A 20898-nucleotide genomic window follows, 5' to 3' on the forward strand; every position below is an offset into this window, starting at 1 on the left:
ACGCTTTCCCTTACACTGGTAGGCATGCAGTCATGAACGGACAGAAAGCTGCACTATTTATTATTTAAAGTTGACAAAAGTTGCTCAATTTACAATGTTTGCTAACGTCAAAATCTATTCACTATGAGGTAGCACGGGTAGTTCAACCTCATTTATTATAATTCTCCGTTTACACTTCAAAACTGAAGCAAAACGTCAATCAGGTGAGATTTAATGTAGTCGATGGAACAAAACCATTTAAGGCGCGATGGCAAACTTTCCATGATCAAAATATGGACAACGTTTTACATAATTACCGAGGTTTGACAAATATCTGCAAGAAGAGCACACTTTACAAAATTCAAGTTTTCAAAATAGTACAAAGATGTCTTATGTACAACGGGATTCACCTTCTTTACCTCTAATGAAACTTAATACAACGATTAAAATGAAAATCTAGCGCTTGGACCTGATCGTCTGCTGCTGGTTACTCTGTTACCAGCTATTCTGTTGCTTCCAATTGAGACAAATCTGTCGATGACTCTATCCAGGAAACTGAAATAAGCTCGTTTCCATGGCTTTCGAACAAGCAAGATACAGTAAGGAACTAGAATACCTGCAAGAAATCCCAATCCAACACTCACATAAAACCATTTATCAGGAAATTCATCACTGCTGTCATTCTCTAGTACTGCTGTATCGTTTGAGTTTCCATTTTGGCACAGTACTAGAAGTGGAGCCCCACAAAGATGGGGATTCCCCTCAAAAGCAGACTCTGTAAAAGTTGTCATCTGCCCCTTATAAGGAACCATACCGGATAAATTGTTGTTGGAGAAGTTAAGATAGCTCAAGAATGACATTAATTCCATGCTTGATGGGATGAAACCAGAAAGCTTATTACTCGAGAGATCAAGCGATGCCAACTGACGTAAGCTTGAAATGTTTTCTGGGATTTGTCCAATGATTTGGTTTCCAGACAAGTTCAAAACCACGAGGCCGTGCAACTTAGTCATTTCCACAGGTAATGCTCCATATAAGTTGTTCCTTGACAAATCTATTGAGATCAGAAGTGATAGAGTCTTAGTGTACTTTTGAAACTGGTTTTTCAAATTCACTCTCAAGCTTTCTTCATAGTAAAGCCCTCTATACTTCCCATACAACAAATATTCATTCACCTTTTGCTCTTGTACCATGGCCTTGAGGTCTCCTACGCTTGTCGGAACTGTGCCAGTTAAGTTGTTTTCTGCAAGATCAAGGACCTGCAACGAACTCAAGTTTGACATTCCTAAAGGAAGTTCTCCTGAAAATGAATTTGACCTTAATCTGAGGATTCTAAGATTTGGAAAACCATCGGATATCCAAGAGGGAATATTTCCAGACAGCCTGTTGTTTCCGAGATCAAGTGTCTCCAAACTGGATAAATTTTTGAAAGAAAAGGGGATCCCTCCTGAGAATTTGTTATCATTTAAGTGCAATGACTGAAGTTGCCTCAGTTGACCCAAGGAACTTGAAATTAAGCCAAATAGGTTATTGTTCCCAAGGTCTAAGGCTTTTAGGTAAGAACATTCCCCTATGCTTGAAGGAATGTTTCCTGTTAGCTTATTGTTTGATAGATCAATGACTTGAAGAAGGGTCATCATTCCTATAGTAGCTGGTATTTCACCCGCAATTTCATTACCCGAAAGAGACAGGAATATTAAATCTGGCATGACTTCAGAAATATTCTGAGGGATGAGACCTTGAAACTTATTGTTTGAGAGATCAAGCAATTCAATTGGGACAGTAGGTAAAAGAATGGTTCCCTTAAATAGGTTCGAGCTCAGGTCAATATCTGCAAAGGGAAATATTGGTAATGGATTTGGTAGATTACCATTTAACTGATTAAAAGAACAATTCAGCAGGGATAAATTAGAAGAAATGTCCCAAAACCAGCCTGGAATTGAATCTGAAATACTTGCATTTGAAATATCTAGGAACTTAAGCTCCTTTTGAGACTTGAGCCAAGTAGGAAAAGAAGGACCTAAATGGCAAGACCCCATGTCAAGATTTCGAATCTGAAATGGAGGAATCCAGTTGGGATTAACATTCAAGGTGAAGGAGTTGGATGAAAGGTCAAGAATCTTCACTTTGCTCAGGTTCTTGAAATGAACTTCTGATAAAGTACCTATGAGAAAATTAGACGAAACATCAAGAACGGATAATTCAGAAAGCTGTCCGAAACTCTCTGGTAGAGTACCAGTTAGCTGGTTTCCTGAAAGTCCCAAGTTGGTCAAATTTTGAAGTGTTCCTAAAGAAGCTGGTATAGGACCATCAAAAAAGTTGGAAGCTAATCCAAGTTGTTGAAGATTTTTCAACTGTCCCAACCATTCTGGTATTTTACCGACAAGACCATTAATGCTCAGCTTTAAGTACATCAAACTAGGCAAGGGCCTCTTGGAATCACATTTCTCGGCTCCTTCGAGTATTTCAGGGAGACTTCCTGTCAAGTTGTTTCCTGATAAATCGAAGTTGATTAATTTGCATAGTCCTCCTATAGTACTCGGTATTCCACCTTCAATGTTGTTCAATAAGAGATTGAAGTGAGTCAAATGAGTCATATTCCCAATGGATCTAGGCACTTTTCCATGTAGTTTGTTCGAACCTAAATCGAGAACTTCTATCTGTTTCCAGCTTCCACTAAATAGTTCATGACAATTGGCACTAAGGTTCTTGTTAAGCGCAAGGTTCAAGTATCTTAACCTCGGAATTTCACTGATGCTAAGTGGAATTCTGCCTCTAAGACCAGAGTTGCTTAAGTCTATATGTTCAAGACTGCTGATATTTGCTAGCCAACTCGGGAACATTGAGTTGAAACTATTGAAACTAAGATCAATAAAAGCTAGTGAAGTGAAGTTGACAGGAGTAAGATATGAAATGGATCCAAACAAGCCACAAGATGAAAGACGCAACACTGTTAGATGTAGAAGCTGGTTTAGCATTTCCAACCAACTTGATCCTACCATAGAGAGATCTACTTGGTTCATCCCAAGATGTTTTAAAGAAACAAGATGAGTCACCCACTGAAAATTTTCAACAGTCAAGGCTGAGAATTCTGAAGAAACATCAAGATACTGTAAGTGAGAAAGATTTCCCAAAGTTGGAGGTATTGTGCCAAAAAAACCAGCTTTTGATAGATTCAGATATTCCAAGTTCTTCAAAGAACCAACAAATCTTGGAATTGGGATTCCACCAAAAGTGTTTAGACTCAAATCCAAGTATTGTAAAGATTGGATTTTTAACAAAGAAGGCCTAATCTCCCCACTCAAGTTCCAAAATCCATACCTGGTAACATCAGCAGAATTGACTGGAAATGGATTGTGAAGGTCTATTTTGATAACAGAACCAGTAGTGTTACTGCACCTTACTCCTCTCCACTTACAACAGTCTCTTCCTTGCCATGACGAAAGCCGGTTCTCAGGATCATTTAGGCCATTCTTGAAATCAAGAAGTGCTTCATGATCATTAGCTGAACAACTTGTAACAACAGTTTGGCCCTCACAAGCAAATTCTACTGCTATTGAATGTAAAATGACAACAAAAAGAATATAAACTTGAAGCCTCTCCATCAATCCCAAGTCTTGCAACAAGAAAGTTACATTTGAACGAATATAACAAAGAACCAAAAGTTTTCAGGATGGGATTAGGTGGTTGAAATAAATGATGTATTAGCAATAACTATTATCAAAATGGTTGTCACTTTCCATCATGTAGAACATTAACTGACTAAGTACAACAAAAAGAATAAGTAAAGAAATTGGCTTCACATTTTTTTTTGTCAACTGATCTTTATGTCATAGGATTTGAAAATGATTTTGTCATGTTTCCTTGAGCGTCAATCTTTCGGCTTTGTCGCTAGCTTTTGTTCTTTATCTTATCAAGTTTTCAGAAGTCAACAACATAAACAATAAACAAAACAGAAAATGAAAAGGGGGAAATTGGGATGAACTTTCTGAAGTTGACGAATACAGCTCAAACTTTATGCAGCTACAGAGCTACTACATGAATTTGATTTTGCACGAAGAAAGAAAAAGAAATCAATTCTGATTTGTTTAATATACATCTGGGTTTTATTTAAACTTTTTAATTTTTATAGAATAAAGTTGAGAAAAGTTGTATCTAGAAGAGTAAAAGATGGATTCACACAATTTAGACACAACCGTGGTTACAGACTGTTGGTTCCAGAGGTTGTTCTTGTCTCTTTAGTCTTAACATATCTTTCTTCATGATTAGTTAAAGTAACCACTTTCCAGTATAAACTATTAATAAACTGTAGGATCAAATCCATTCTGCAAAGTTTTTACCCTGGTAAAAAGATTCTTCAAAAATGCAACAGCATATGGAACAAACACTTCTTTCACCGAAGAAAGCATAAGTCCTATTTTGTTCTCAGAATGAAATAATATTGGAGAGTTCATACAATTTAGTGCCTTTGCAGACCCTAGAGCATCACCATTTATACAAAATCTTCATTACACTTCGATATCTCGTATATAAATCAATTCATTCTCAGTAACATTATGAATAAGTGAGGAGGAAGAGAAGAAAAGCTTTTTCAAAAATGTTACAGGCCAAACTCCATCCGAGTAGTATCTTTCCTTTAAAACGAGTACAAACGTGACTGCTCATTATAGCTATCTGATCATAATCAATCAGCCACGACCACTATCTCATTGGATGAAAAGGTTTATCCCTGGATTTGAAGAACCGAGAAAAGCATCTTTCTGATTCTCTTTAGTACTTCATCAGAAAATGCAGTATAAAGGAGTATATATCAACTGGCTTTCCAAATGTATAAGCTCTTCAACATCACGATGACACATTACCAGGCTTTTCCTCATTTTCTGAAGGGACATTGTTGGGTTCCTCTTCTGTGTTGGTACTCTCAGCTTGTTCAGTACTAAGAACTACCCCATTTTCCTTGTTAGGCATGTCACCGTTTTCTGATATACTCTTGGCCTCTGAATTACGAACTGGTTTTGGAAGTTCCCTGGAGGAAGAGGACACCAATAGTCGGCTAATTCCATCAAAAAAAGTTTTGGCATCGGCTATCAGAGCAGCTCCATCCAGATAACAACGGCCAAAGCAAGTAACACAGTGCGGGAAAGCAACCTGGAAAAGTACAGAATTTGTATGATTGAATCAATGGGTGCAAGAATCAATTATAAGTGAAGTCAAACATGTTCATATGATGCTACCTCAATAAATGCTCGACATAATGATAGAAAAAGCAGAGACTCGTTTTCTCGAAGCATGCGAGTAGTGTTATATCTCAGTAAAGAATCAGAAACAGCCTGCAATCCCTTCACCAGTTCTTGTGCAAGCACGTGTTTTATACTTAATGGAGCACAAGGTCGTAATTCATTCATTGCCGCAGAGACACCTGCAAATCATAGACAGGATGCAAAAATAACTGGATTAGTGCAGCAAGACTATTTAGCAATTAGTTGAAACATAAAGCCAATGATTTTCTTTACTTTCTTTTGGAGCTTTAAACATAAATCTAAAGTTTGTTCCATCAGTGGAAAGCTCAATAATTCTTAGTAGATGGTGAAGCTATTATCTTAGAGATACCAAATAACAGTGGCCACTGACTTTCTTTTTATTCCTTTTCTTTTGGGTGCAGGTGGGCCGGTGAATAGAAGGAATGGAAGGAAAAGAGGAAAAGTAACTTTGGTGGGATTAGAACCTGACACCTAATCGATGCAGGGTGGTTTTGAAACCAATAGTCATGAAAGTACAGCTCAATAGTAAATTGATTAAGATACAATTCATACAATATGAAGCCCTGCAAACTTTCCTGTGATTCAATAGAAGCTCAAATTTTGCCCTAAATCAAAGACAATCTTTTTCACACCTGTAGGTCATAGCCTCAATGAAGATGCTTTCCTCCACATTAGAGATGCTTAGACTAGATAAACAATTCCAGTTCTATAGTTGAGTTCTCAATTATAAAATAATCAGAACAAAATTCCAGCAACCACAGCTTTAAAAAAATCGGTTAAAATCGATTTTCAACAAGATGGAACAGAGTGAACTACACAAGATTTACAAAAAGTGAATCGACCTCTAAAATCCTCTTGTTTTTTGTTTATTCATGGGAAAATCCAAAGAACGAATTTGTAGGATTCTAAAAGAAATTTGCCTTTTGCTTGGCAGGAAACCACATGCAGATAACAGGCATTAAAGCATTTTTGGTGACATAATAACATCCATAACACCATAAATTTATTAGTGTACGCCAGCAGGAGCTCGAAGCACAATTTTGAATTCATAACCTAGATATCTCTCATGCTGGCCTAAAAAACCATCTATTGGTACTTGTCTTTTTCTTGGTGCATTAACAGTTGTTGGCAATGAACAAGGGGGAACCTTCGCAAAAGGAGCTTAAGTAGTGAACTACATAACGTACCATTAACAAAGACAGCCAAAGGTGGGTGCTCCATTAGACTCGAGGGAGGAGTAACATCTTCTTGACTTTCTTCACCAAAACTGCTGGCAGGAAAGCCAACTGCTGGTAATGGAACCCAGCGATGAGAATCAAGGACCAACTGGAATCAAGTAAAGTATACACATTACCAATCCTGAGCGAAGAATGATTGGGTGTTCATTTCAAAAGATAACTTCAGGTCTAAGTGCCTCCATTTAAGCTGACTGTGCTAGGTAAAAGATTTTTACCATTGGTGACAAAATATATACCTGGAAATTCTCGACAGCTGCATTCATGTTCTTCGAGAAGAGCTTTAGGACAGCCCTGCAAAATCATCAGAAAATGAAATGCATAAATGAACTAGCTTAATGACCAATTTTAACATTCAAAAATCACAAAGAACCAATCAGGTATGTACTCTTCAAAAAGAGGGGGAAGCAAGCCACGGAAGTCCAGTCCAACCCAACCAAGCCCCATGGCACAGTACTGTCAGGAGAAAAAGGAATAAAGCATCAATAAATGAGTTAAACCCAAAGCTTGATTTAAACACGGAGTAAGTAAATAACAAATGCAACAATAGGAACAAATATTGCAACGCCTCAAAACAAGCAATAACTATCTCGCAAATGCATCTGAGCAAATATGAACACCTTTATAGATTAAACAAAGCTTTGGCTGAGCCTGATTTCTGATGGCTTCAATACATCTCGTACAGAATAACAAGAGAAGAACTTATGGTTGGTGATGCCTCTTCAACTCCCCAACCCAACAGGAAAAAACTCCAAAAGAAAGGGGAGGGGGAACATACCCCTCTACTCACAATTACATGATAGTCTTTCCTTTGGAAAAGGTTTGACACGATTCTCATAATAATACACTTCTAAAAGAGTTTCACAATTTTCAAGAATTTAATCTCATTAATAAACAAAATTAAATTTAGATGCTGTCTATGCTTTCTACTATTACTACTATAATAAAAACAGTCAAATTAGCATCTTAAATTGTGTGGCAGTCAAATGATGTCACATAAAACAGGACAAAGGGAATTTAAGGAAAAGTCTGCAAGCATACTCTTTAACTAATAGCTGATTATACTAGAATATACAACAAAGAACTTTCTACTTTATTTTAAGCCATCAGAGCCAAGTCAGTTAAGATTTTGGATCTGTCGAGTGATTGAACTTTCAGCCTGCAGAGAATTGAAGTCTACTTATTTTCTATTGTAAATGTGGGAGAAGGACAAGAAAGTTAATGCCATCTGCTTTGGTTTCACGGCAGTTAGGGGACAAAGAGTGGACAAAGATTCAGAAAATGTGACGAAGAAGATGGATAATGAAATTGTCCCCAAAACGTGACAAAGAGATAGGTTGAGAATTGAAATTGACCGAGTAAAGCAAAGCGATTAGAGGGAAACAAACGGATGGAATTCAACTCTACTCTTTTAGGTTGCTGTCTAGATTTTGAGTTATATGGCCCTTAGGACTAGCTCATCAGATGAGATTACCCAAAGGTAAGTATGCTTTTTTGCTTTTGTGCTACACCACTCCCCTTCCTTCCCCACCAGAGAGAGAGAGAGAGAGAGGGAGGGAGAGAGAGATAGAGGGAGAGAGAGAGAGAGGAAAATACATTTGCCTGCTTTTTGCCTCTCCAGAATCATGTCAAAATCTTGATCTAGAATGCTTCTAGCAGGATGGCCAAAGTGCAACAAGAGACTTGAATGGTAAGGACAAACTTAAAAGCTATCTTTCTCCAACCATTTCTGGGATCGCGTTGCTCTGTATTCATAACGCTATACCTTTTCTTTCACGTATTTAGCATTCAAGGTGATTGCAAGCAGAAGACATCAAGGTCAATCACAGCCAAGACTTTTACTCTCTTTTTTTTAGACAAATAGGCATTTTACTAAAGCAAAATGATTCCAAATGAGCAGTCTGGCACAGATAAATATGTGCTCACCATACACTGATCCAGAATGTTCGACAAAGAACCTCCTTCAGTGATCTTTGGTAGCATCATTTTTAGAGTTCTGAGGTGGGAAGAAATTTGGTGCATGGCCCAACTGAAGAGAAGCCCACCATCATAGTTTTCTTCCCTCCCTGAAGTATCATCAGCAAATATTGCACGGTACTGGTTAACAACATCAAAGAGATGCATTCGATGACAATTTATCATCCCTTTAAGGTATTCATAAGCATTTCTCTGGTCCAAGTCATCGAGGATTCCAGAAAGCCAGGCCTCACGGCATCTTAGAAACTGTTGAAGGGGCAAAATTGGTCAGCTATTGGTAAAAATAATGAACCAAATGCAATTAATGAAGACCAAAAGCAAATGGAAGATGTAGGTGTAGGCGTAAAACCCGGTGTTGTTGAAATGAATCAGTCTCACCTGTAAGCGCATCTCATACTCGTTGAACACCCCTATTCGACGCAAGTATCCAATGATACGCAGACATTCTGGCAACTGCACCAATAAATTGTAAACAGTAAGGTCTCAAGCTTCATAATTTATGGAGAACTTCCATTCAAGTATGCGTCAATAGCATCACTGTAACATGATATACATAATCTATGCGAGAAGTCACCTGAATGTTTGATCTAAGTCTTTGGAGAAGCTGAGAAAGAAGAGATTGGGTAGTCTGCCGAACTTCTGCAGCAAGTGCTTGAATGACTGGTAACCTTCAGGGGAGGATGAAAAAGAAGCAAAAGTACCTTAATAATTTTTCATCAAATTCAGTTAAAATCAGTTCATACTGGAAACCAAAGAAAAGAACTCACTTGGGGTGCATTGTTGAAAGCTTGGAAACAAATGCTTCTAAATCAAGAGCTTCATCATAGTTCCCATTCCTCACACATCTGCAAAGTGAAGAGATTCATTAAGTCTAGCACCAATGAAGCACAGCAGGTTAAAATAATGATACTGTTTAGTACTAACAATTATACATATTATGTTCTGACACATAAAACTTCTTTTCAAGCTTGACTCCTAGCATGGCTGTGCTATGCAAGATAATTCAGGCTGAAGCTCCAGGTTTGGCAGCTGTAATGGCTCCAAGAACTACATGACATTTTTTTTTTTAATAATCGTGGTGTCCGGGTCAGCTTGCGCACACCTCGACTTATACCACGGGATACCAGCTACGTCCCACCAGCAACAGGTACCAAGTAACTCTTCCACCAAGGCTTGGAAACATGGGAAGAAATCACCGAGTGTTTTTTTCTCCGCTGGGATTTGAATCTGAGACCTCATGGTTCTCAACTCACTCCATTGACCACTAGGCCACATCCTTGAGTGCAGAACTACACAACTTTGTTCATCGCCCAGATAAACACGAAACTTGATCATTTTCACATGCTAAACCACAACCCCAAACCCCTATGCATAGGAGCAAACGACAATTTCTCACTTTACTCTCTTGGTGATTCAAATCCCTAACCTCATGTTTGAGGTAAAAGGTCCTTTCCACTAGGCTATCCCTCCCTCATAAAATATAAAAAAAAAAAATATAAAAAAAAAAGTTGGATATGATAACTTGGCTACAATGTTTGCACCAAAATGAACCCTCTCGCAAATTTACCAGTCACACACATAAACGGCACTTTGGAATGTAATCTACATCAAAAGCAAATACCAAGGACATTTTATCCCTTCAAAATCATGGATACCGATTCAATTCTAACGTGTGATCCTTACAGCATTGACGAAAACATACGTGTCCATTAGCTGAGGAATTTCAAGCAAGTCCAGCAGAGTACTATGATTTGCAAGCAATGTTTGGTTCATTTTCCTCTTTTCCAAGATATGTTCTGCAGAGGTGCTGAACTCGCTGCAAACAGATGTTAGCTTAGGAATCTCATCGATCTGCAAACAAGAAACACGATGGTAAGTGTTTACGTCCTTGTTCTTCCTAAAAAGAATTTATACGAGAAAAAGATGAATAGTGTGTTCCCACTTACAGAAAGAAATAACAGAACATTGACGCCAACTATAAGGCACACCCTAAATTGAATGAGCTGTCCAGAAGGGTCTTTAGAAGCTTTGTATAGTTAGTTTAAATCTTATTCAAGAAAGCCATTAACCAACAAAGATTCATGCACTAAGCCTATTCCACTCACACTTTTTCTGGATATATATTCGAGCTATAATAGCAATGCAACTGATAACTCATTCTTATAATATCAGTCTCACTTAGTCCTTAGGATTACTATCTCGTTAGTACACTAAAATTCACTTTCAGAATTATATAAGAGCTAAAATAGCAATTCAACAACTCAAAATAAAATCAATTAACAAAATTTCTGCAAGGAAATATGAAAATTACCAAGGATTCAAGATGCTTATCAACAGAAGAAACTTCTTCGCGAATGGCATGCAGTGCATCAGCAGCAGAAATAAAAGCGCGGTAATTTCCAACGGCAACCTCTTGCATCTGCCTCCGAATTCTCTCCGCATCCACTCTCAGAAGTTCCGGTTCCTGCACAAATTAAAATAAAAAGTTCAATTCAAATGAAATTAAATCAACTAGTACATTTCAAACTTGCGGAGATTGCAATTAATTAGTACTTTGTGAAGGCGATCGAGAGTGAAAGAGAGGAGTTCGGAGACGTAAGGCTGTTGTGAAGCTGATGCCAGTGGGAGAAGTCCGGTGACCGGTGATGCCTCGTCCATCGGATCTTCTGAATCCATTGACATTGCTGATAACGACGCCGAGAAATGTATGAGATCTGGAGTTTTAGGGGGGGATCTACTGTTAAATCGTCGCGAGTTCGGGAGAAAATGACCAAATAAATTACAATCGGTATGAAAATGAAATTACGAAGTCTTAAGAGGTCACTTGTTCAGTTAAAGGCTTTTTCTTTCTGTTTTCGAGTTCAGAGCAAGTTTTGAGCTTAATAAATCCCAAACTTTTGTATTACATTTTTTATTTTTTTTAAATATAATGTATGATCTTTAATTTGTTGTTAAAATAATGTATTGGTAAGTCTAAAATTCGTTCCTATAACTTGTACTACAAAATACAGATTTTCATTTCTAGTATATATGTTTAGAAAAGATAAAAATATCATTATCCATTTGGGAAAATGAGGGATTTTTGTTATTTCTAATATATTTAAAATATTCCATATATCTAATTTATTCTTGAAACAAATAAATATTTTTTTTTATTATATTGTTGTAACATTTTAAAATTCACGCACAAAGTGTATGTAATAAACATGTGCTAATTCATAAATATTGTGGTGATTAAAAATGTAAATAGTTTCGACCGCGGGCTAAATTTGTCTCATAGCTATGTACATTTATAAGTAGCTCATTACAAAAATTGGTCATTCACAAAATATTACTAATATTAGCGAATTAGCTATTTGTAGTAAAAAAAGGTCAAGTATTCCTTTTTTTATGAGCGAGTGTTATTAGAATAGATTGGGTACATCTTAAGGAGCTTGAATCTCCGATTTGAAATGATTTGGTGAAGTTTTGAGGTGGTTTGAATTAAAAATTCGAAGTAAAAACTGAACATGATATATATATATATATATATATATATATATATATATATATATATATATATATATATATATATATATATATATATATATGTATGTATGTATGTATGTATGTATCAATATGTATCATATTTGTATTAATTGTATATCACATGTATATCCATGTATACTTGTGCGTGAGATACATGTGTAATACATATTTGATACATGTGTCGCAAAAGAATTTTTTGAACTCGATTTAATTACGAATTTTGATACAAAACCAGTCCAAATCACCTCCAATCTTCCTCAAATTTTGTATATTGACTTATCTATATGTTTTCAATGAATTTCAACTATACCCATTGAAAAAAATTCCTTTTTTACTTAGGATTTTGGAATATTTTTTTTTCTATTTCATCGCCTTAGTTGTTACCTCATCCATGAAATTTTTGCTACCTTATTCATGATATTTTTTTCCGTCTTGCATCTAATGTTGCTAATCACGCTTAAAAATATGGAAGATGATTTTTGCATGTGATTATTTGAGAGAAAGAACCTTATTTATTTGGTTTTTCAACTTTTATATGTGGTTGGCTAGTTTTGGTAAGTCTATGACTAATGGCTAGAGGTTGTTAAGTTGAAACTTAGTTGAGACATCTGTGTAAGTTTCCTTTATAACAACCCATGCGGATCACGAGTCCAAACTGGTCAAGACTCTCAAATATTTATGAAAGCACCACTCTCCGCTATAATAAAGACTTGAGCCCACTTCAAAGTCATTCGAATCACATTCTTTCAATGTAGGATCAAGTCTCAAACTCTATTTTTTCTACTGTACTAAAGTATTCTTTTCATCTTTTACATTGTTGTTAGTTGTATTTGCTGACACCAATTGTAACTAAGGGTGTCTAACGGGCCGGGTTTAACCGTAATCGAACCGGCCCAAACCGATTAAAACCGGAACCGGCTCGGATCGGTACAAGGGGGTCGGATGGGGCTGGGTTAAAGGGGTAGGGGGTTTGATCCGTTCACCTATTTTCAACCGATTATCCGGACCGGTCAAGCCCGATCAACAGAAATACTGTAAAACCGGTTAAATCGGACTGGATCAGCCCAGACCAGTTAACGACTAGTTTCTTTTTTCTTTAATTGTTGATTGGCTTATTTGGTTACCGTTGGCAATGGTCACCTGCCAAGGTGCCGTTGCCCAACTGATTTGCACAATTAGCCCTTTTTTGGGCCTTTTTTTTATAAAAAATTAACACTTCTTGTAATTACAAATTTAACCCTTTGTAAAATTTGACATATTGTCGTTGTTTGATGAAGGAAAAGAAGCATGGTCTGGTGGAATATATAGATTTGTCGATGTTAGGGATGTTGCTAATGCACATATTCTAGCATTTGAAGTTCCTTCAGCAAATGGAAGATATTGTTTAGTTGGAGTAAATGGATACTCTTCTTTGGTTTTGAAGATTGTACAAAAGCTTTACCCTTCCATCATTCTCCCTGAGAAGTAAGTATTGCCAATATCACAGTTATAATTCTCTTGATACTGGTTAGTTTTCATTACTATCTTCTTCTTCAGCAGAGAAAAAACATCAATAGATGTGATGATTCAAAATAGGAAAACAACAAAGGCAGAAGAAATAATCTAACAAGTTTACAGTTACTGAGTAGTTAAAACTTTTGAAAAGGATCACCAACTACTCTTAGAAGTGGACTATTTAGACACTGGCTTATATTAATTGAACATGTTTTGCTTCCTTAAGCTTAAGTGATCTTCTTTTAAGAATCTTTTGTTCCATTTAAATCAATTTGAGGTCTCATAGTTCTTAAATTTGGATGTAGTTTTGAAGATGGATTGCCTCTGATCCCGACCTTCCAAGTATCCAGTGAAAGAGCAAAAAGTTTAGGCGTCAATTTCACATCTCTTGAGTTGATCGTGAAGGACACTGTTGAAAGCTTGATAGAGAAGAACTTCCTCAAGATTTGAACAAGCAGTAGGTGAATGCATTGTAACATTGTTTCTATTGCCAAAAATTAGTGCTTACTGCTCTGGGAGCTGCTGGCACTGGATTTCTCTGATGTTATGTCTATTTACTTACCTGGATTCTACTTGTTGCATGTTGGTTCAACGAGCATATAGAAAGAAGAGTGATCAAATTTATCTTTCCTTCTATAGTAGTGGGTATTATACTGAGATTAGTGGTCATAATTCTTTAGTGAAACTCTTGAGCTTACTGAAATGTGAGGATAAGACGTCCATCAGAGTTAAAAACTCTGCTTATTCGAGACATGTTCTTGTGAGTTATGAGCCTGTGACAGTGTGCAAGGGGTCGGTTGGTTACAAGACAAGTACTCATAAGAATCTCGGGATAAAATGTGAAATTACTGGTTGAAATTTTTATTTCGGTCATAAGCAATCCTAGGATTATTTATACCACAATTGTGGTATTAATTTTATACCATACTTCAAGTGCGATAATTATCTCCAAATTACTAATACCGGGGTAAAACTCAAAATGGCACATTTGCCTTTATTCAAAGCTCTCGTCTCAAAGTTTTTTACGAAAGCAACTTAAAATTTAAAATAAAAGTTTACCCAAGTTTATTTAGTGTAAAATCAAACATATGATTTATATTATACCTCATATATCTTTTTTCTAGTCATATGAACCAAACATCTATCAATAAAAGTATATCTACTAAATAATTTTATCATTATTTAATTTTTCACATTACTATTTTTACATTATAATCCCAGTATAACTTGTTTACAAACTGAACCAGTTAAGTAACTTAGTTGAATAAGCTGAAACAAGCACAACAATAAGATAAATAAATGGTTTTGATTCTTTTCACGTGGAGACTAATTTGTGAATGCAAACAAGAGCATAATATGTCCAAATTCAATAAAAAAACACGCTAACAAAAATACAAGAAATTGTCCTCTTAGTATATATGCATTGGCTCTGAATCACTGGAACTAGTATGTGGCAATGGAAAGCAAGAGTAGTGGAGAAGGGAAGGTGGTATGTGTGACAGGGGCCTCTGGTTTCATAGCTTCATGGCTTGTGAAGTTGTTGCTACAACGTGATTACACTGTCAATGCCACTGTTCGCAACCTCAGTCAGTTTTCTCTCTTTAATTTCTCCATGTTTGTGTTTGGATTTCTTTTGCAGTGGTATTTAATTATTTGCAAAATACCAAACACACCCTGAATATGAAGAAGCTAAACTGGTTGGCTTTAAGGCTAGAACCAAAGGTATGTTATGTATATTAATCAGAAAATGCTATGTATATTTCGTTCTTGTTTTAGTCAAATCAAGAACAGTTATGAATACATTGTAACGGCTAGTGATGGCCTTTGGGATGTTGTTAGTGAGACAGATGTAGTGAACATAATCAAAGACACAGTGAAAGAGCCAGGAATGTGCTCAAAGAGGTTAGCAACAAAAGCTGCGGAATGAGGCAGCAAAGACAACATAACCGTTATTGTTGTTTTCTTACGTCCAGTTTCCACAGCTGAGAGAATTTATTAGCTCTGCTGTCATCATTCATCAAGCTGAGGGTCTATCTGAAACAGCCTCTCTACCCTTCCAGGGTAGGGGTAAGGCTGCGTACATTTTACCCTCCCAAGACCCCACTTGTGGGAAACTACTGGGCTTCTTGTTGTTGTTATTGTTTTAGCCAAATCAAAAGTGCGGTTTCACATACATCTGATATTCAGGACAGAAGAGAAATGGTGCAATATTTTTATGTGATCATGGTGTTGCTTCCGTGCTTCTAAAATGTTAGTTATAAACACGCAGAGGATACAAGCAAAGTGGCTCACCTGCTATGCCTTGACGGAGCTAAAGAGAGGCTGCATCTTTTCAAAGCTGAGTTACTCGAAGAGCAATCATTTGATCCTGCCGTTGATGGTTGTGAATGTGTCTTTCATACAGCATCACCTGTTTCTCTCACAGCTAAATCCAAGGTCAGAAACCTACTTTGTTGCAGTCCTCTATTTATAAAGCACTGTACTGATGTCCAAGAGATGTCTTTAAAGAGGAGCATGTTTGTATATATGTAACTTTAAAAAGAAAACATTTTCTATTTCCATCTTTCAGGCGGAACTTGTGGAACCTGCTGTAAAAGGAACATTAAATGTCCTTCGATCATGTACCAAATCACCATCAGTCAGAAGAGTGGTGATAACTTCTTCTACTGCTTCTGTTATATGAAACAAAAATCGTTTTATTCCTGGAGCTGTGGCTGATGAGACTTGGTATTCGGACCCAGAAAGGTGACTTTGGTAGTTCTTTTCAATTTGATGAGTCTTATCGTTTGATTAGTATACCAGGAGGTTTGGATCTTGTTTGACATCTTTTTAGACGTTACATTGCATTATGTTACCGAATCACTAGAATCAAGCTTTAACATCACTAAAATCAAAGCTATTTCCTTCTATATAATACTATAGCTTATTTGTTCGAATTTTTAAATCTGTTAAGGATACACAGACACACACTAGTATTTGTGTGTGCGTGTGCTATCTGAACTTAATGTGCCCAAGTAAGATATGGTTCTTATACCAGAAATTTACTTAATTCTGCAATCCCTATTGTACCAATTGTGAAACAAAGCCTTATCCGTCTTGAGATGCTAAGTATGTGTCCTTATATATGAGGAAGTAATACTAGAATATATCAGCATTCTCTTAATTTGCAGCAATGGTACCAACTCTCCAAGACCCTGGCTGAAGAAGCTACTTTGGAATTTGCAAAAGAAAATGGGATTGATTTGGTTACACTTCATCCCGGTCTAGTCATTGGTCCACTTCTACAGACTATGCTCAATTCATCTTGTGAGTCTATAGTTAACTTCATAAAAGAAGGTAAGCATGTTCAACTGACACCTTGAGATATTCTTTTGATAAATAATAAATGCATTTTTAAAACATTGGCTTAATTGGATGTAGGAAAAGAAGCATGGACTGGTGGAATATATAAATTTGTCGATGTTAGGGATGTTGCTAATGCATATATTCTAGCATTTGAGGTTCCTTCAGCAAATGGAAGATATTGTTTAGTTGGGGTAAACGGATACACTTCTTCGCTTTTGAAGATTGTACATAAGCTTTACCCTTCCATCACCATCCCTGGGAAGCAAGTATTGCCATTTCTTGTTATAATAAATAAAATTTAAAATAATCATTTGGGATTAAAAGTGGACTATTTACACACTGGCTTATAGTCATTCATGTTTCACTTTCTTATGGTTAAATAGTTCTTTTTTTTTGTTCTATTTAAAGCAACTTTTGAGGTAATCATAATTCTTATATTTGGATGTAGTTTTGAAGATGGATTGCCCCTTACACCAACCTTCCAAATATCAGGGGAAAGAGCAAAAAGTTTAGGCATCAATTGCACATGTCTTGAATTGAGCGTGAAGGACACTGTTGAAAGCTTGATCGAGAAGAACTTCCTCAACATCTAAACTCACTTAGAGGGGTCAAAGACCACTATGGTTTGATACCAAGAATTCGAGTAAAATATTGGTAGAACCATTATCCTAAAAAAGTGTGAGGTAACAAGTATTTTCAGAAAACTTTGTGATGGAACAGCGGGTATCATCACAATACTTTATTCCTACTATTTTAGCCAATAGATTTTGGATACCGAGTTATTAGACCAAAAAAAACTAGAATTAAAATAGTACTCAAGGTTATTAAATTTCCCAGTATATCAGTCAAATTAAATGTTTACCATGACAGCAGAGCTTTTGGATTAATTTCACAAAAGGCCACTGAATCTGAACATAAAGTACACACCACATGCGGTAAAATCATCAAACTTATTTTTCTTACAACAAAATCACACCACTTTCATTTTGTTTCATACAATATCAATCGTTAATTTAAAGTAAAAGAAGACCCCCATGACCCAAATAATTTTACCCATCCCAAAACCTGACCCATGAGATTAAGAAAATGTTCTGCATTTGTTAAAACTTCTGGAATATAGTTCAGATTCTTTAGAGGTAAGTCAACAGTTTACTTTAAACAAACAAACCAAAAAAAAAAGAACAAGGAAGCTCAGTCACAAATTCTATTATTTTACATAGCCAAAGGTAACATCCCACCTCAGTTTTTCTAGTGAGAAAAAGTCTAAGCACAGATATAATTCCTTGCACACAAGGCAAAATACCAACCAGTTACATGGCATTCACAAAGTTGAGCATTTTCCTTAGAGTCGATTAAATATGTCGTACTTCTCATTACAAACCAATGATCAAGCTTTTATTCAGAACATGGTACCTCAGATACGTCTCTCCAGTGTATTTCCATCACAAAATAAACCTAAAATAAGAAATGGAAATAATGAATATCAACTGCCAAGAGTAATACATAGATATGCTACAGTAAACAATGCTCTGGAAACACAATCAAACCAAAACTTGCTCCCGCAATCTCACACCAGCAATTCAGTAGAAGATCCTCTATCACAATCTTACAAAATAAGTGGTCTACTATATAAGAGTAATCCTCTGAAATTTCAGAATACAGCACAAAGTCAGGGCAACATGGTGGGCAGAACCACATACCTTGTCTTCCACATAGAATGTCTCACATTGAGCATTCATGGAATATCCCTGGTTTCATTTTACGTCCACACATCCTCTATTCAAGGTGCTTTGCTCTAAAGACAAATGATTCTCTTGGAAGCCTAAACCAACAGCTCACTGATACCTAAAGACTAGGCACTCTTAATTCTATAAAGCATCATGAGTAAAACCACTCATTCTGCTTGCCTCATCAAAGTAATGGAGGTGAGCTTTATTGAGAACAAATAGTTTGGGTGGGCAAGGCTGTGCATATGCAGTTGCCCCTGCTACCCGAATAGACAAGCATGAGCACCGAGGGATTCAGTGCTCTGATATAGTTTGATATTACGCGTTATTTCATGGTTTTTAAAGTTCAATGAGGAATGTAACTTTTTCTTTTTTATTGAGCCCCTGCTACCTGAATAAAGAAGCATTGAGCACCAAAGATGTAGCAAGGATACGCTGAAAAGTAGTCAATACGCGAAGACACTATTATTAGGAGATAACTTCTTTCTTTGTTCGTTTTTATATATTTTGCATACATCCTAATATGGCACTAAAAGACGTTTTCTTTAATAACTTGAGAGCATATTTCATTAGTCATAAGTACATGACTGTCACCAAAAACAACCGAAATAACTCAAGGCAGAAGATTGCATAACTTCTAACTTTCCGAATCATAAACAGTTTAAAGGTTATGGTATCCAAGTATGGTGTCCTTCTGGGTGTTTATCCAAGGACTCAAGCGACCACCACCAACAACAAAAAAAGCACCTCAGTCCAATTTCAAGATATTTTTTTACAACTAAAAGAGAGAAAACACCAAGTTGTATCAAGCTGAGCCACTGTTATTGCGGTTGTAAAAGAGAAAAGACACCAACTCGATGGTATCATACAAGTGTGTGCACAACTAAATATTTGATATCGTGCTACATGGTTTTAGCAAGAAGTTGCAACAGCCAGTTGGGAATAAACACCTTTTCCACATCTTACAATTTGAATAAAGTTTTGGGATTTCTCAAAGCTTTGGCATAGCCTTAATAAAATTCTCAACTCGTTGCCCCCTCAAAATACAGAGGGATGCATTCACGAATACTACAACAGTTCAGACCATCAAACCCTCAAATTGCATAAAAATTTCGTATACCCAACAACATATGTTGTATCGCCAAAAGGGGAGTAAGAACTCAATCACATACGCAAATTAACAAATCAATTCCAAGCCAACCAAAACATAAAAAAACAGATCAAACCCAAATTTTCAACTAAACACAACATCATTATTCATAAAATCAGTTGATCATAAAGGGGAGTAAAAACTCAATCATAATTCATATTAACAGAAGTTTCTTAGCTCAAACAAAAAAAAAACATCAGATCACACTCCAAAAGTAACACAAAAAAAACCCTCAAATTCCAAAAGTTACCTATTGAATTAGTTGTAGTAGAGCTCAAGGCCCATGCCATCGTGAATTTCGTAATCCTTAAGGGTAATATGGTCCTTATAGACATTGTACCACTTCTGGATACGAATCTTGTCAGCGCGTGTACCAGTCTGAGCAGCAACCAGCTTCTTCAAGTCGCCGATGGTGTCATCTTCGTTGCACTTCACCTTCACCTTCTTCCCCAATCGATCGTTCAACACCACCTCTATCATCTTCTCCCTTTTTTTGTTCGCTTTTGATATGATGAATTCAAAACCTAAAATTGGCGAAGGGTCAATATATATACTGTGTTGGGTCTTCGCCGCCCTTGTACGAATGGACAGAAATACCCTTGGATTAGAGGGAGAGTTTCACTTTAGTCAGCTTATGGGACGAGGGGTACAATTGTAATAGAAATAGAATATTGCTGCCCAGGGAGTACCTTAACATGTCGTATTCAACTTTGAATGGGAATAGATACCTCCTAAGTCCTAATCCTACCCACACAAGTAAAAGATTTTCTTTTTTTATGAGGGTGGTTATTTCGCCCATATTTTGTTTGTATTGGATAATTTTATCTATTAACGTTTAACCAAGTAAAGATATTTGATTTGAAGAAAAATTAGTACTTCCTTCGTCTCATATTAACAGTTGTAGTTACTAAAAATAGTTGTCTCAAATTACTTATTATTTTAAAAGTTTAAGATAAAATTGATTATTTTTCTCTTTTTTACCGTTAGTAATAATTGTTCTTAAAAATAGAGATAACACATAAATAGAATAAATATTCAATGAAGAGAGATTGTATCTTATGATATAAATAAGGGTAGAATAGTCCAATCCCTTTTCTAATTAATATTTCTCAAAGGGCGTGTAAAAGAGAAACACACTACATAATATGAGATAGAGGGATTACTCTGTATACAAATGGTGTTCAAATTAAGTTGTGCACGCT

At 36.3% G+C, this 20898-nt stretch overlaps 2 protein-coding genes and 1 long non-coding RNA gene across 3 annotated transcripts; all 3 read right to left on the reverse strand.

The window, feature by feature from the left end:
• Positions 1-262: 262 nt before the first annotated feature.
• On the reverse strand, positions 263-3713 carry LOC107827601 (receptor-like protein EIX2). Its single transcript, XM_016654767.2, has one exon. The coding sequence runs from the start codon at positions 3582-3584 to the stop codon at positions 423-425; it is 3162 nt and encodes a 1053-aa protein (XP_016510253.1). The 5' UTR covers positions 3585-3713; the 3' UTR covers positions 263-422.
• A 657-nt stretch (positions 3714-4370) lies between these two features.
• On the reverse strand, positions 4371-11320 carry LOC107827600 (conserved oligomeric Golgi complex subunit 8-like). The gene is made up of 12 exons (XM_016654766.2): positions 11006-11320; positions 10764-10916; positions 10155-10303; positions 9220-9297; positions 9027-9120; positions 8831-8905; positions 8402-8698; positions 6864-6931; positions 6715-6769; positions 6428-6566; positions 5214-5398; positions 4371-5127 (listed from the first exon to the last, which is right to left on the reverse strand). The coding sequence occupies exons 1-12, from the start codon at positions 11132-11134 to the stop codon at positions 4825-4827; spliced, it is 1725 nt and encodes a 574-aa protein (XP_016510252.2). The 5' UTR covers positions 11135-11320; the 3' UTR covers positions 4371-4824.
• Positions 11321-14769: 3449 nt separating this feature from the next.
• On the reverse strand, positions 14770-18274 carry LOC142176353 (uncharacterized). The gene is made up of 2 exons (XR_012704863.1): positions 15767-18274; positions 14770-15148 (listed from the first exon to the last, which is right to left on the reverse strand). It is a non-coding gene; the product is annotated as an uncharacterized LOC142176353 (long non-coding RNA).
• Between the last annotated feature and the right edge of the window lie 2624 nt (positions 18275-20898).

Source organism: Nicotiana tabacum, chromosome 22 (genome assembly GCF_000715075.1).
Source record: "Nicotiana tabacum cultivar K326 chromosome 22, ASM71507v2, whole genome shotgun sequence".
Classification (NCBI taxonomy): Eukaryota; Viridiplantae; Streptophyta; class Magnoliopsida; order Solanales; family Solanaceae; genus Nicotiana; species Nicotiana tabacum.

What these genes read in the sequence shown, in the direction of transcription:
- LOC107827601 (XM_016654767.2), bottom strand. Translation starts at nt 3,584, where the DNA reads ATGGAGAGGCTTCAAGTTTATATTCTTTTTGTTGTCATTTTACATTCA.
- LOC107827600 (XM_016654766.2), bottom strand. Translation starts at nt 11,134, where the DNA reads ATGTCAATGGATTCAGAAGATCCGATGGACGAGGCATCACCGGTCACC. An exon ending in ATAAGCATCTTGAATCCTTG is followed by an intron (nt 10,304 to 10,763) that starts GTAATTTTCATA and finishes TCTTGTTTGCAG; the next exon opens with ATCGATGAGATTCCTAAGCT. An exon ending in CTTTCAACAATGCACCCCAA is followed by an intron (nt 9,121 to 9,219) that starts GTGAGTTCTTTT and finishes CCTCCCCTGAAG; the next exon opens with GTTACCAGTCATTCAAGCAC.